Raw genomic sequence first — 17,137 nt, 5'->3', positions numbered from 1 at the left:
ACTTCCCATGATGTAGAGGAAGCCTCTGGTAGCAGACTTTAGAGAGAATATATTGTAAATATGTCTTTTTTTTGTTTTTGAGACAGAGTCTCACTGTGTCGCCAGGCTGGAGTGTGGTGGTGTGATCTCAGCTCATTGCAATCTCTGCCTCCTGGGTCCAAGCCATTCTCCTGCCTCAGCCTCCAGAGTAGCTGGGGTTACAAGTGCATGCCACCACACCCAGCTAATTTTTGTATTTTTGGTAGAGACAGGGTTTCACCATGTTGGCCAGGCTGGTCTTGAACTCCTGACCTCAGGTGATCCACCTGCCTCAGCCTCCCAAAGTGCTGGGATTATAGGCGTGAGCCACTGCGCCCAGTCTGTAAATGTGTCTTATCAGAGCTGATTCTCTTTCAGATCAGGAAAAAGGCCTGGAAAAGAAACAGGATTCTCTTCAGAATGTGAATTTTCCCCACAAGAGACAGCTTGCAAGACTCCTTCAAGACACGGCAAAGAAACGTAATTTGGGGTAAAACACTTCAATTTCTTTCAGGACCTGTGATCTGTCATGTAATGCTATACTAAAGTCAGGCTGGAATTTGGTATCTTATTGTTACCAACAGTCTTCTTTGTCAGTCGTTAACACCTGTTTTAATGTTAATGCTGGTCAGCTAGGCCTGACTTCCAAAAGGGAGGAGGGTGCAATGATGGGTGTCCAGCTCCCGCTTCCCACCATGGCCTGAACTAGTGTTTCAGGTTATCTCTGGAATGCCCTTGGCTAAGAGGAGGGGTCCATTCAGATGGTTGGGAGTCTTGGAATTTTATTTTTGATTTACAATATGAAGTTATATTTGAATTTGTCATGAAGTAGGGATCTATCATTTTATGTCCTCCAGCTGACCCAGTACCACGCGTAATCAATATTGTCTGTTACACACAGACAATATACAGGAAATACTGCCTATATCATGGTACAGAAGTTCAGTGTATATGAATCTGTTTCGGGATTCTCTCCATTTGATTTATTTGTTCTGCACTAATATCATATTATTTTTTGTTTAGCCCATTAGAGAATGTATATTTAAACCATTATTATTTATATAATCTGTTTGTATAACACATCTGTAGAATATTTTTCTTACCAGAAGTGTTGTTCCAGAGGGTGGAGGCCCTGGAGGAAAGAGTTTTCTAATAGCCACAGCTGTTCAGAAATAACAGGCTGGGCGTAGTGGCACATGCCTATAGGCACCTCAGTTTCAGGAGGCTGAGGTGAAAGAATCACTTGAGCCCAGGAGGTTGCTGCTGCAGTGAGCTGAGATCAGGCCACTGCACTCCAGCCTGGGTGACAGGCTCGTTAACAACAAAACAAAACAAATTAAAACAAAAAACAAAAACCAAATGACTTAGAAAAGTGTACCTACAATGTAATGTATTAAAAGCAAAGTGTCAGATCTCAAACTCAGGAAGCCACCGGGGGAATTTAATTCTTTTTTTTTTTTTTGAGACAGTCTCGCTCTGCCGCCCAGGCTGGAGTGCAGTGGCGTGATCTTGGCTCACTGCAAGCTCCGCCTCCCGGGTTCACGCCATTCTCCTGCCTCAGCCTCCCGAGTAGCTGGGACTACAGGCGCCCGCCACCTCGCCCGGCTAGTTTTTTTGTATTTTTTAGTAGAGACGGGGTTTCACCGTGTCAGCCAGGATGGTCTCGATCTCCTGACCTCGTGATCCGCCCGTCTCGGCCTCCCAAAGTGCTGGAATTACAGGCTTGAGCCACCGCGCCCGGCCGGGAATTTAATTCTTATATAGCACCAGCAGCCATCAAGGAATTGGTGTGGGGGAAAATTTAGGTTTCCATTTAAATTTGGCAAAAACCAATCAACCAACCATATAAGTCTAGTTCCTTTCCCTTCTGTTATATTTACACAGTAACTCACTGGGCAAATTTATAATATATTTTTACTCACCTTTATTTTATAGAAGTGCTAAGTCAGCAGTTCTCAAAGTGTAGTCTACAGACTTTCTAATGATAGGAAAACATTCTTTATTATTTGCAATTGTAACAGTGTTGCCATTTGTACCCAAACAATGGTACATGAAACTCTTGGTGCCTTAGCACAAACTGAGGCAGCTGCAGCCAACTGTACCAGTAATTATTGCATTCTCCACTGCCAAGCTCTCATTGTTGAAAGCAAAAACCAACCCCCACCCTGCCAAAAAAACCCACCAAATTAGCTGGGAGTGGTGGCACGCACCTGTAGTCCCAGCTGAGGTGGGAGGACCCAAACAGCAGAAGAATACAAGGTTATAGAGAGCAGTGATTGTGGCACTGCACTCCAGCCTAGGCGACAGAGCAAGATGCTGTCTAAAAACAAAAAACAAAAAAACCAACCTTTTTTTTTGAGATGTAGTTTCACCTTGTTGCCCAGGCTGGAGTGCAGTGGTGTAATCTTGGCTCACTGCAACCTCCACCTCTTGGGTTCAAGCAATTCTCCTGCCTCAGTCTCCCAAGTAGCCAGGATTACAGACATGTGCCACCACGTCCCGCTAATTTTGTATTTTTAATAGAGATGGGTTTCTCCATGTTGGTCAGGCTGGTCTCAAACTCCTGACCTCAGGTGATCTGCCTGCCTCAGCCTCCCAAACTGGTGAGATTACAGGCATGAACCACTGAGCCTGGCCAGAAAAGCCAGCTTTTTAATGTTGCTGATAAAACAGTAAAAATCATTGATTTTATTTAACCTCAACCCTTGGATCCACATCTTTTTGTTACTCTGTTTTAAAAAATGGGAGAATGCATAAAATACTTTTGTTGCATATCAAAGTAAAGTGATTGGAGAAAAGTCCTTGACTGAGTTGCAAATCCAACTGCTTTTTCCATGAGACATCATTTTTACTTGAAAAAATGACTGACTGACAAACTGTGGCTATATAACCAAATATCCCAGCCTTGAAAGGCATTTTGAAACCTTTGTCGCTTGGGCCAGGCGCGGTGGTTCACACCTGTAATCTCAGCACTTTGGGAGGCCAAGGCAGGTGGATCACCTGAGGCAAGGAGTTCGAGACCAACCTGACCAACATGGTGAAACCCTGTCTCTACTAAAAATATAAAAATTAGCCAGGCGTGATGGTGCACGCCTGTAATCCCAGCTACTTGGGAGGCTGAAGCAAGAGAATCGCTCGAATCTTGAAGGCGGAGCTTGCGGTGAGCCGACGTAGCGCCATTGCACGCACTCCAGCCTGGGTGACAAGAGTGAGACTCCATCTCAAAAAAAAAAAAAAAAAGAAAAGAAAAAGAAACTTTTGTTCATTTTCTTCCTAACCTCAGAACATAGCCTTGTACTTCAAAACTTTGTTTCTCTCCCTTTGCCACCAGGCAGTTTCCGTGCACAGCACCTACTTGTCTAATTGCGTGTTTGCTTACAGATTCTAGGGGCCAATTTTAAAACAAACCAGGCGGGGTGACCTCGTTGCAGAATCCCTTCCCTAGAGGGAGTTATGAACAATTAGTCCCTCACCACAGGCCCAGTCAGTATGATGCAAACTGGACGTCCAGATAGGCGGTTCCTCAAGATAACCACGGGAAGGAGACAGGGAGTCCCCAGATCCCTTCACTCAGCCCAGAAGGTTGAGATGGCTTCTTTGAGGCAGAAACCTGGCCATCTCCCATCTGCTAGCATTTGATCAAAAAAGTTGCTTTCCTGTCAGGCGTGGTGGCTTACACCTATTAATACCAGCACTTTGGGAGGCCAAGGCGGGTGGGTCACTTGAGGCTAGGTCACTTGAGGCCTGGCCAGCATGGCAAAACCCCATCTCTACTGAAAATACAAAAATTAGCTGGGTGTGGTGGCACACATCTGTAAACCCAGCTATTCGAGAGGCTAAGGCAGGAGAATCGTTTGAACCCGGGAAGCAGAGTTTGCAGTAAGCCGAGACTATGCCACTGCACTCCAGCCTGGGCAACAGAGTGAGACTCTGTTTCAAAGAAAAAAAAAGAAAAACTGTTATCTCAGCACTTTGGGAGACCAAGGTGGGCGGATCACGAGGTCAGGAGTTCGAGCCCAGCCTGGCCAACATAGTGAAACCCCGTCTCTACTTAAAAACATATACAAAAATTAGCTGGACATGGTGGTGGCGGGCACCTGTAATTCCAGCTGGGGAGGCTGAGGCAGGAGAATTGTTTGAACCTAGGAGGCGGAGATTGCAATAAGCCAAGATCATGCCATTGCACTCCAGCCTGAGCGACAAGGCAAGACTCTGTCTCAAAAAAAAAAAAAAAAAGAAAAAAGAAAAAAAAAATTGCTTTCCTTTCATCACACCTGGGTTCTCACGTTTGGCCTCTGTGTGGCGTGCAGCCAGACTTGAGCAGGTTGCAGTTATGCACACGTGGCTCCTTCACAGACATATTCTTGAAAATAAATGAAGCGAGCATGTTACTTTTTAAGGAAAACAATGGCAATTGTTTGTTGCCAATGAGAAAGCCTATGCCTTCAAGTGAAAACTGGGATTTTGGAAAACTTGTGTACGTCATGTTAGGCAGGAATCTAGACCCAACATGGTGGCATTACCCGGCGTAGCAGACCTTTTGTTAAATACTCCCTTCACCCTTGTACACACCCGCAGACTTACATACGTCAGAGGTTCTGGCTGGGCAACCACACTTCAGCTCACCTGCAGCTCACCTGCATTCCACAAGTTCGTAAACAGCAGTTTCGGTTAACAGTTTCCAAAGACCCCTTCCTCATGACCCTTACTCAACTCCTGCCCTAGTAGTTTCAAGACCCCCCAGGCTCTGTTTGCACAACCAGCTTCCCTACCTCTCGGGCTATAAAAAGCCCCTACCCTCCTCCCTCAGCACGACTTCCTCGGCCCACACCTTTGGACAGAGGAACCTTGCCCGTGAGTCCTAATAAAGGCTATTCTCACTGCCATTTGCCTTGTGTCTTCATTCCCGGTTTGGCTCCAGCCTCAGTTTACCTTTACACGTCATATAGAGTTTAAGAGCTTCCTACTACTTAGAAGATTTTTCTGATGAGATCACTGGTGATAAAAAAGTGAATTTTTTTTTTGATATTGTATAATGAAAGGTGTCAGCATTTGGAAGATCTGAATACTTCAGTGAAACACTATTTTCCAAATGATGAAGGCATGATGGTACAAAATAATGCATTGGCAAAAGATCCATTCAAAGTACAAGACGGTCAAATGAATTTTAATGTAACAGAATTAGGAAAAGTTCCTAAAAGCTCATGGATGTGGTTTCCGATTCCACAAGGCAACTAACCTTTTAGAAACTGCTTGTCATGTTTTGATGTGGAATTAAATAATAATGCCCCTAATTATCTAAAAATCTATTAAAGTATTTCTCTTTTCCTACTACATATTTGTGATGTCATGTTTTCTTTAACACCAAAAGAGCAAAACCAAAACAGATCCCAACACACTGAGTGTGGATGCAGAAATGAAATTCCAGCTGTGGCCGGACACAGTGGCTCACGCCTGTAATCCCAGCACTTTGGGAGGCTGAGGCGGGCGTATCACAAGGTCAGGAGCTCCAGACCATCCTGGCTAACACGGTGAAACCCCATCTCTACTAAAAATACAAAAAAATTAGCCAGGCCTGGTGGCGGGCACCTGTAGTCCCAGCTACTCAGGAGGTTGAGGCAGGAGAATGGCGTGAGCCCGGGAGGTGGAGCTTGCAGTGAGCATCACGCCATCGTGACAGAGACTCCATTAAAAAAAAAAAAATTCCAGCTATCTCCTATTAGGCTACACATTAAGAAGATTTTCCAAAATGTAAAATAATGTACTTTTCTGATTAACTTTGGGAATATATTTTTTATAAAAATAAACACAAAATGGGTTTACTGATCAATATTCTTTAAAATTGTTGTAATCTCTAATATAGTAAATATCAAGAGATCTCACAGAGACAAAAGCTCTCAAAGTACTTTAGCAGTCCAGAGGGTACTATGACCAAAATGTTTGAGAACCGATGACCCAGGTAAATGCTGTGTAAATCCTCAAGTGATACATACCCTGACACAACCCATGGAGTCCTAAGTGTGTGCTGGTTGGTTTCATGCATAGATGCATGTAAATCAGCAGGAGGGCTGGAAACTTGCTCACGTGACCCAGTTCAGACAATTTATCTCCTTCCTAAAGTTCACTATGATACTGGGCTTTTTCATGAGCATCCACCGTGTGCTTAAAAAACACCCTGTATTAAGAACAACAGAAATACTTGTTCTACAACCCAGGCAATATGGAAAGGGTGTCAAGAAGTAATAGGTTAATTCAGGAGGGGGTTTTGAAAACTCCTTAATGTAAAATACAAATGGCCTTAAAATGAATAGAGGTAGTGCTCTTAAGAGACCAACAGGTACTGTGTACCCATGTGGCCTCATGATCACTAGTTATTAAAGTGAAAAACTTGTTTTTTGGGGTGACTTAAGATATCTACTAAATACTCTGGGAGGATCATCATCAGTTTAAAGGAATGTTAAAAGGTGAGGAAACTGGTCGCTAAGAGAAATGGAAAGGCAAGCCACACACTGGGTAAAAACATCCATGACAATTGTATCTGACAAAGGACTTTTATGCGGCTTATAAAGGACTCCTACAAATGAATAATAAAAAGACAACCCAATTAAAAATAGGCAAAATAGGATATTTCACAAAATAAGATGTATAAATGGCCAGTAAGCATATGAAAGGTATGCTCAATCTCTTCAATCACCAGAGAAACGTAAATTAAAACCACAGGATACCACTACACATCTAGGAGAACAGCTGAAATTGAAGACTGACAATACCAAATATTGATGGCGATTCAGAGTAACTGGGCCTCCTGCTGGTTGCTGGTAGGGCTATAAAATGATACAACTGCTATTGAGAACTGCTTTTTTTTTTTTTTTTTTTTTGAGACAGAGTCTTGTTCTGTTGCCCAGGCTGGAGTGCAGTGGCACGATCCGATCTTGGTTCACTGCAACCTCTGCCTCCCAGGTTCAAGCGATTCTCCTGCCTCAGCCTCCCAAGTAGCTGGGACTACAGGCACGCACCACCATAACCAGCTCATTTTTGTATTGTAGAGACGGGGTTTCACCATGTTAATCAGGCTGGTCTGGAACCCTAGACCTCAAGTGATCCAACTGCCTTGGCTTCCCAAAGTGCTGGGATTACAGGCGTGAGCCACCATGCCCAGCCGATAACTGTCAGTTTCTAATAAAATGAAACATGCACCTACTCTATGACCTAGTGTTTGTACTCTGTGGTATGTACCGAAGAGAAATGAAAAAATATGTCCACAAAATAGGCTTGCAGATTCACAGGTTTATTAACAATAGTCCCAAACTGGAAACAATCCAGATACCAACAAGAGAACGAATAAACACATTTGTACAATATACTACTACTCATTAATAAATTACGACTCATTACTGATAGGTGCAACACGGATGAATTTCAAAACGTCATGTTGAGAGAAACAAGGCAGACACAAGAAAGTATGTATGACTCCGTATCTATGAAGTTCAAGGCTAGGTACAACTACCGTATGGTGATGGGAAATCAGCACAGTGGCTGCCTCGGGGGTAGTGACTGGAGAGAGGCATGAGTGAACTTTCTAGAGTAATGAAAATGTTTTACAATATCTTAATTTGGGTGATGGTAACATGAGTGTTTACATTTGTCAGGATTTATCAAACTGCCTAGTTGAGATCTGGGTAATTTTATTGAATATAGACTATAACAATGAAAAAAAAACCTGAGAAAGTTATTGATATTCTCGAGTGATGGGTGCATAGGTGGTGCCTTTTAAACTTGTAAACACATGCTACATATGTGATAGACTTTTTTTTTTGGAGACAGAGTTTCACTTTTGTTGCAACGGCATGAGCTCACTGCAACCTCCGCCTCCAGGGTTCAAGCCATTCTCCTGTCTCAGCCTCCCAAGTAGCTGGGATTACAGGTGCCTGCCACCACCCTTGGCTAATTTTTGTATTTTTAGTAGAGACAGGGTTTCACCATATTGGTCAGGCTGGTCTTGAACTTCTGACCTCAGGTGATCTGTCTGCCTCGGCCTCCCAAAGTGCTGGGATTACAGGCGTAAGCCACCTCACCTGGCCTGTAATATACTTTTTAAAAAAAAGGTGAGAAAAAAACATGGCTACCTAAAAGCTTCGTATCTAGTACTAGTCAGATACGTGGATATGGAATCCAATTTTTAAGAAATGCAATTAAAAGCTCATCAACAGAATAAATCAACGTACTTTATATATTTGTTCACTTCTCTGAGTAACTAACGGACCTAATAAAACTGAATCCCCATACAAGCAGATTGCATTCATCTTTAGGTTAAAAATTTTAGGCTGGGCAGAGTGTCTCATGCCTGTAATCCCAGGACTTTGGAAGGCCAGGGTGGGAGGATCACTTGAGCCCAAGTTTGAAACCAGCCATGATTGTGCCACTGCACTCCACCCTAGATGACAGAGTAAGACCCCGTCTCAGAAAAAAAAAAAAAATTATATATATATATTTTTTGGAGATGGAGTCTCACTCTGTCGTCCAGGCTGGAGTGCAGTGGCATGATCTCGGCTCACTGTAACCTCCACCTTCCAAGTTCAAGCAGTTCTCCTGCCTCACCTCCCAAGTAGCTAGGACTACAGGCAGGCACCATCACGCCTGCTAAGTTTTGTATTTTTAGTAGAGAAAGGGTTTCACCATGTTGACCTATTTTGTGAGGATGCCATCCATGTACTATTATCTGCAATTATTATATAGGATTTAACCACTGGGAAAACCCAACCATTTTTTTTTAGTTTTGCTATTTTTATGCTAATAATTTGTTTAAAGCCATTTTGATTAATGGACTTGTTTAAATTAATTTGCCTCAGTTTCTTCTATGAATTCTGCTTTTACTGACTGGAAATACTTTGGGTGACTATTTCTGTGGAGGTTTAAAAGAAAACTCCATTTTAGGTACAAAGACGACTCCCAAGAAGCCACTTGAAGAATGATGAATTACAAGATATTTTAACCACTAAACTCACACAAGCTTTTCCATTAGTATCTAACAATTTTGCCCTAAATATTTAAAAATAATTTTTACAAATGGTGAAAATGCTTCCTTTAAACTTAAAAAGAGGACTATTTCATTGAGTTTTACAGAGTCAATTTCTTCTATATAAAAATTTGGGTTTTTATGTTTTAAGGTATCAGAGACAATAATTTTTCTTTTTGGAAATGTACTTAGGTCTGCACTCAATTTCTAGAATAACTGTCTAATTGTTAAGTCCCATTCAAATGAGCTTCATGGGGTCTTTGACATGTTTCCAGTTAAGAAGTTTGTAGCATGTCTGATACAGGCAATCCTGTTTTACTGTGCTTTGCTTTATTGTGCTTTGTATATATTGGCGCTTTTTACAAACTGAAGGTTTGTAGCAACCCTGCTTCAAGCGTCTATTGGTGCTCTTTTTCCAACAGTATGTGCTCACTTTGTTACCATTTTTTAGCAATATTTTTAAACTTATGTACATATTTTTAGACATAATGCTATTGCACGCTTAATAGACTATAGTATAAACACAACTTTTATACACACTGGGAAACCAACAAATTCCTCTCGACTCGCTTTGTTGTGGTATTTGCTTTACTGTGATGGTCGGGAACCTAAAGTCTATCTGAGGTATGCCTGTACTTAAAAATTCACTTGTGAGACTTCCCATTATTAAATAGATTTGAACTTGAAAGGCTAATTCTTCAAAGGCTGTTTCTTTTCCCAGGATGAATATTTCTGCAATTTTGCTAGCTGCCCAAGTAAAGTAAAGTAAAAAACAGTTAGCACACATTTCACTCTTATTTTTTCTATAAAAATATAACTCTTTATTAAATAACATGCACAAATATCAACTAGTCATTAAACAGATATTTAGAACAAATTGTAAAGAAATACAAATCCTTAGGTACAATTTAGTATCTTGTTCATGATATTTGAAGAGTTTAAAAAGAATCACTGATTAAACTGACCATCCTTTATTTTTCTTTCTGAATTCAAAACCTTTTCAGGCATATACTCCATTCCAAATTTTTTTCTAGCATTTCAGAGCTTCAGAATATCTTTAATACCAAAAGCCCTTAACTACTTATTTGATTATACATTTCCAATGAGAAGGCATTAACTCTTCTTTTAAGCTATCATTAGCTTTGAGTCTCTTTACAAAGGAAATTTGTAGAAGCATAATCATGGCAGAGAGGCTCCAGCTTTTTGAGGTACCATTGAAGAAAGTGAGAACTGTGGTTAAGACTAAAAAGCTGGGATGACTAAAATTCACCAGATTCCTTCTTGCTTGCTTTTATCTTCTAAAAGGTTGTTCTGTTTGGTCCAGCAGTGCTATTTCCCAGCCCTCTGGTTGAACCATCAGAACAAAATGCCCTAATAAACTTACCCCTCTCTGATTTTCTATAACTTCAAAGTTCAATTATCTGGTTTTTGATTTTTATGATTTGCCACAGTATCCCATCAAATTTCCTTTTTTAGGCAAAAGTATAAACAAACTTTGCAGTAAGTTTTCATATTAAAAAGTATTGCTTTTATAAATTAGCTTTTAATGTTCCCAGGCTTAATAAACTTAACTTCAACAGAACCAGTGCTTCGAAATCTACCCTGCCTTTCTGGCCCAATTTATGCAATAAAAAAGGCCAAAATCTCTCACCTAAATTTCTAAATAAAACTACATCCAACCTTTATAATAAAGTCCTTGCACTGTGTATTTTTTTTTTACATGTGCTGCATTATTGCGCATGCCAAGTACAGTAAGAATTAAAATATAAATTGACGTAAAAATTCAAAAATTCCTAAGCTTAATATGTACCTTTGCACTCAAAAACATTTACATTCTCTCCCATTAGCTGGAATTTCCAACTTCCACTAGATCACTTCATTCCTCACATATTTGCTTCACTTTTCTCTATTGGAACAGAAAACATTCAGTATTATAATTCAAGAAAGTACTGTGGAAAATTTTGCAAATTTTACCTCATATACTTATGATATTGTACACTAACCTAATTTCCTTTCAAAAATGTCTAACAAGTTCAGCAGCAGATTTCAGACCTGAAATATTCCTGAATATTTAATTTACATCATGTTATAGGAGAAACTGGATTTTTTTCTAAGTATATTGCTAATTTATTATAAAACAGCATACCAAGTTTTATTTCAATTATAAAATTTTGCAAATTATGTTTTGCATCTTGATACAAGGAAAAAAATACAACATATTAACCTGTTTTTCATAAACATTTCAGAGACTGACTGGAATATTCCTATATTTCTTTTACTTATTTTGACTACCAAATATCTTCTTTTGATTTGCATACTTGGTTTTTATTTTAAAAGTGCAAAGGCTATTAAGCTTAAAACATTAAGCAATGTAAAAAAGTTTTACAATGATTTAACATGACCAATAAAATTTATTAAACATATTTACATATATTCACAGATTTTTTCATAGTTGAATATTAAAATAGACATTTACAATTTCAGAATTTTCATTCAAAGGCATTTATTTTTTTCCTGGGGAAATAGGCTCTACTGTGAGATGAAAAAAGAGCTAAGTTTCTTTGTATGACTAAGTCTAAATAATATGTCCAACACAGTAAGTCACAGGTCTACTAGAGGAGACTAGTATGAAACGCCTTACACTATTGCAGGCATCAATTATGGAGAGTTAAATTATAGGAAGCATGCAATACAACTAAGCCACATCTTTGCAGTTATGGTGATGAAAACAAGCTAACTGAAACACATGCATGCTGTATTTAAAAGTTTTCTACCTGTACACACTACTACTACACTCCATACAAACCACAACTTTGGTCCAATAAAACATGAGACAAAACAGTTTTACAGGTATTTCTTTGTACATGTTTTGACTACCAATCCCTTTGTATACAGTTTGACCATTAATTACAAGATTTACATCTGCACAATATGTATAAAATAAGTTATTAAAAAGGAAGACAATATTAAAACTTTGAAAAAGAAAACTGTACAATTAATTTACAGATAATAAACTGAAGAAATTTTGTGCCAAGTTTTTCTCCCACATTAGAAATTATTTGGTAGGAACTGAACCTTTTAGTTTATTGATATTTTTTTAAATAAAACCTGAAAGAGATTTGAATACTAGTGGTTATTACTCAGAGTGCTAACAACTTCCAGCGCTGTTAGCAGATTCTCAACTTTTTAAATATCTACCAGTCTGCCAACATGCTCTAATGCAATAGTTACCTTTCCCAATATAAATAATAGTTTTCTATTAGAAACTGTGTTTGGACCTAAGATCCAAAATAATTCTCATTTTTTATAAAATGACAGTGTTTACTACATAACCAACTATAATCGAACTTTACTAACAATTGTAAAGGCATGAGTATTTTTGTCAAAAGGCAGTATTCCACAGTATAATGCCTGAGCATCACCAGTTTAGGACAAGACCATCAGGAAGTACTGACTGCTATATAGGAGTCAATTCAAAGTCGTCGTTAACATCAACAAGGGGAACATAAAACTCCTGGATTTCATAAATGCTGATAGATTTATAGGTGGCAGGATCAAGTTCCTGGAGTTTGAGCTGCCATTCTAATCTCTGGACAGCATTTAAAGCCGCAGCTTCATGTTGTTGCCTCATTAAAAGACAGGTCTATTTAAAAGAAGAGAAGAGTTACTTGATTATTCTGTTAACTTTGCTTTGTTTAAAAATTAATCTCATCCAGTTTCTTTAGGAACTAAGATGGACACATCAGGAGCATAAAAAGCATTTGAATTACAAGTCCATTTCTTTCTTTTTTTTTTTGTGACAGAGTCTCGCTGTCTCCCAGGCTGGAGTGCAGTGGTGAGCTCTTGGGCTCACTGCAACCTCCGTCTCCTGGGTTCCAGCGATTCTCCTGCTTCAGCCTCTCAAGTAGGTGAGACTATAGGCATGTGCCACTATTCCCAGCTCACTTTTGTTTTTGTTAAAGATGGGGTTTCACCACATTGGCCGGGCTGGTTTTTAACTCCTGATCTCAGGTGATCTGCCCACGTGGGCCTTCCAAAGTTCTGGGATTACAAGTGCAAACCGCCACACCCGGGCTACAAGTCCATTTCTGTTTCATCCTGTTTGTACACACATACCAACTATTTGTGCGTCTGCAACTTCATTTTCATCTTATACAGCAGGGGTCCCCAACCCCCGGGCCATGAACTGGTACGAATCCATGGCCTGTTAGGAACTGGGCCACACCGCAGGAGGTGAGTGGCAGCAAGCAAGCATTACCACCTGAGCCCAGCCTCCTGTTAGATCAGCAGTGGCATCAGATTCTCATAGGAGCTCAAACCCTACTGATAACTGCACATGCGAGGGTTCTAGGTTGCATGCTCCTTATGAGAATCTAATGCCTGATGATCTGAGGTGCAAGTTGCATCCCCAAACAATCCTCCCAGCCCAACCCATGGAAAAATTGTCTTCCACCAAACTGGTTCCTGTTGCTAAAAAGGTTGGGACTGCTGTTACAGATTTTAATTTGAAAATATTATTTCAAATTATGAGATTTCAAGTTATCAAAAGAAACATGAAAATCTAGGGAGAAAAGACTTCTGAAATGATTCAAAATCTCAAAAAAAATAATTTATAGATTTGAAAATTATATTCCTTTTCTTACCATTCTCCTATTCTTTTATATGTTCAAACTATAACTAGACAGGTACACTGGATAATAAGCATGAAGACCCACACTAGAAACTGAATCTTCTGTGGTAATTTCCTCTTTCATACTACAGCTAGTCCTTAAAATGGGCTTGTGGTCTTTATCTTTCCAATTGTGACCCAGTGTGAGGATTCATGACTAACCAGTATTTCCTCTCCTAATTATTTCTCCCTAATACAGCTGTAGAGCTTTTTTTTTTTTTTTTTTTTTAAGAAGGGGGAAACATTCATTCAAACTGACTTCTAAACATACATACCTTTAATTTGTCAAATTTATCATCCACATCTTGTAACCAAGACATGAATTGTCTTGCATTAAAGCGATCCCTCACAGAAGTTTTACTGTCATCAGACTAAAAGAGAAAAGTTGAATATTATAAAATACAATAAACCACTTTAAAATCTATATGCCATTAAGAGTATTTTTATGGGATATGCCCCTTTCTTAGTAATGATGAAAATATATTTTGAAAAATACATAAATTGAATACTGTTGAAGTTTGGTAAAGCTTTTATTTCCACATTGTGTAGACAGATTGGTTATTAGAATTCTTGGGATGGTAGGTTTAATTATTAACTAAAATAGATTCCTATTGCTCTAAGTCAAAGATGTTTCACAAAAAGGCATGTTACATTAAGTACTGTGCCTGTGACATTATTACTGTATAATCAATTACAGATTTAATTTTAATGTTATAGTTTACTATCTGTAGGGACAAAAAGTATCCAGTTGGGAGAGAGCTGCCTTTGAGGCCAAAATTTCTTCCAGGACCAATATCTGGGGTGCTTATGAAGAAATTCTTTATCAACACTTAAGAATACCAGTTTTGGAATTAACACACTATATTCAAATTTCAGCTCTGTATCTTATTATGTAATCTTGAACTAATTATACAGTTTGATTCTTCTACTCTGTAAAATGTAGTAACAGTACCTCTCTTCAGCTTGTTTTGAGAATGAGAAGTGTCTATAAAGCCCTCATCATAATGCTTAGGTACACAGGAAGCACTCAATGCAGCACTCACTCCCTCTATCACTACCACTACCAGTGCTGTCAGTCACTTCCAGGCAGCAGGTAGCCCCACACTCCCAATTTTTTTTTTTGAGACAGAGTCTTGCTCTGTCCCCAGGCTGGAGTGCAGTGGCGTGATCCTGACTCCACCTCCCAGGTTCAGGCGATTCTCCTGCCTCGGCCTCCCAGGTAGCTGGGATTACAGGCATCCGCCACCACACCTGGCTAATTTTTGTATTTTTAGTAGAGACGTGGTTTCGCCGTAGTGGCCAGGCTGGTCTCGAACTCCTGACCTTCTGATCTGCCCACCTTGGCCTCCCAAAGTGCTGGGATTACAGGTGTAAGCCACCGTGCCTGGCCACTACTCACATTTTTAGTCGTTATAATTTCTTCCTTGGTCTCCAAGTTAGATGTTTTGACTATTTAAAATGTATATTGTTGGCTCTTTTAAATATTACAAGTTTATTTATTTTTCTTTACCACATTTCAGGTGCTCAAACAAGTTTATTTTGAAAAGGAAGAAATGATAAGAGAGTAGACTAATGGATGATCCAAGCCCCTACCCAAAGAAAAGTAGACTTTTTTCCCTTTAGTTCCTTCCAAGGCTATTCCCATAGGAAATAACGCATGCCACCTGAGACCTTCTACTCTAAAGCCAGCTGTAAAAGGGTAGATAACAGTTCCATATTTAAGTAAGTCACCAAAAATGCAGAAATGTTTTTAGCCTAAGTTTCTCTCTGTCAAGAGAATACACCTCACATTTTGGTATCTCATCAAGCTAAATTTCTTACCCCATGTCAGACAGGTAATGCGTGCACAATGCAACAAGGTTTGAGAGAGGCCTGTCTCACACAGTGTGAAAACCCAATCATCAGGCTTATGATCCACAAAAGGATCTCGGCAAGCTTAATTTAATCTAAAGTCAGGTGGTCTGGATCACTAAGAAAATCTGGGGCAGGGTAAAATGAATTACTCAAATTCTCAAAATCCCTTTATAGCTGAAAATTTATACTGTTCTAGGAAAACGCATTTTTTAAAAAATTCTCTTTTTAATCTATATGATACTGGGCATTCCTCAACTCTGCTGTATTTGATTACCAATATGTTTTCATCTATTTTAAATCTTATCAGAAATTCCTTAATGTTTTTGTCTAACAGTTAGTTTCCCACCTCAATTTCCAGGTCTGCTATGAATTTGTTTTTATTTTTAACGAATTTAATTAATTACTTTATTTTTAAGAAACAAGGTGTCGCTCTGTCACCCAGGCTGGAATGCAGCGGCGCAATCACACCTCACTGCAGGCTCGAACTCCTTGGCTTAATCCATCCTCCTATCTTAGCCACTGGGGGTAGCTGGGGCTACAGGCATGTGCCACCGTGCCAGGCTTTTAAATTTTTGCATCTTTTGTCATTTCAATGAGTTTTGGGAGAAAGAAGAAATCAAGAGGTATGTATGTTTACTCAACCATTCTGAGCTAGAAATCTTCAAGAGACTTTTCATTGTAGCTTGATTACAAAGCTCAATTTATATTGCTCTGAAATTCATTTCATTACTCTATGCCTGCTCAAAACTTGAAAAGACCTCAAGATACCACTGTTTAGTCCAGCCTATAAGAATATGGTTAAACTGTTAATTGCAGTTATTTTTTTTTTTTTTTTTTTTTTTTGAGACGGAGTCTCGCTCTGTCGCCCAGGCTGGAGTGCAGTGGCGCGATCTCGGCTCACTGCAAGCTCCGCCTCCCGGGTTCACGCCATTCTCCTGCCTCAGCCTCCCGAGTAGCTGGGACTACAGGCGCCCACAACCGCGCCCGTCTAATCTTTTGTATTTTTAGTAGAGACGGGGTTTCACCGTGGTCTCGATCTCCTGACCTTGTGATCCGCCCGCCTTGGCCTCCCAAAGCGCTGGGATTACAGGCGTGAGCCACTGCGCCCGGCCAATTGCAGTTATTAAAAACCATCCATTCTTCCCTTTAAACATCTTTAAATATGAAAGTTATAGAAAGTCCCTCAGTGGCCTCTCCAGTGCCTATTTCTTTAACACACAGTTCTTTCTGAAGAGATTCAATTATTCATGTTAATAGCATCCTCAGATATCTCTGAACACTTTCATTTGAAATAAAAGTTGATGCCTTAAAGTTTTTTTTTTTTTTTTTGAAACAGGGTCTTACTCTGTTGCCCAGGCTCGACTGCAGTGGTGCAATCCAGCTCACTGCAGCCTTGACCTCCCAGGCTCAACAGATCCTCCTACCTCAGCCTCCTTGGTAGCTGGGACTACAGGTGTGCCCCACTACACCCGGTTAATTTTTGTATCTTTTTGTACAGACGGGGTTTCACCATGTTTCCCAGGCTGGTCTTGAACTCCTGAGCTCAAGTGATTGCCCACTTTGGCCTCCCAAAGTGCTGG

General features: G+C 39.8%; 1 protein-coding gene and 1 non-coding gene across 34 annotated transcripts in view; both read right to left on the bottom strand.

Moving 5' to 3' along the window:
• Positions 1–9,831: 9,831 nt before the first annotated feature.
• ANKRD12 (ankyrin repeat domain 12) overlaps positions 9,832–17,137 on the bottom strand; it is a 134,606-nt gene continuing 127,300 nt past the window's right edge. For all 33 annotated transcript variants that reach the window (XM_045378271.3, XM_074022888.1, XM_074022894.1 and 30 more), the window contains 2 exons: positions 13,979–14,074; positions 9,832–12,677 (listed from right to left, as the gene is read on the bottom strand). In XM_045378271.3, coding sequence (XP_045234206.2) covers positions 12,492–12,677; positions 13,979–14,074 — 282 coding nt within the window. In that variant the 3' untranslated portion in view covers positions 9,832–12,491. The remainder of the gene's footprint in view (positions 12,678–13,978; positions 14,075–17,137) is intronic.
• On the bottom strand, positions 15,529–15,629 carry LOC123570122 (small nucleolar RNA U13). Its single transcript, XR_006694128.2, has one exon. It is a non-coding gene; the product is annotated as a small nucleolar RNA U13 (small nucleolar RNA).

Source organism: Macaca fascicularis, chromosome 18 (assembly GCF_037993035.2).
Source record: "Macaca fascicularis isolate 582-1 chromosome 18, T2T-MFA8v1.1".
Classification (NCBI taxonomy): domain Eukaryota; kingdom Metazoa; phylum Chordata; class Mammalia; order Primates; family Cercopithecidae; genus Macaca; species Macaca fascicularis.
Note: the sequence above shows the minus strand (reverse complement) of the source record. Positions and strands in the feature narration are given on the sequence as shown.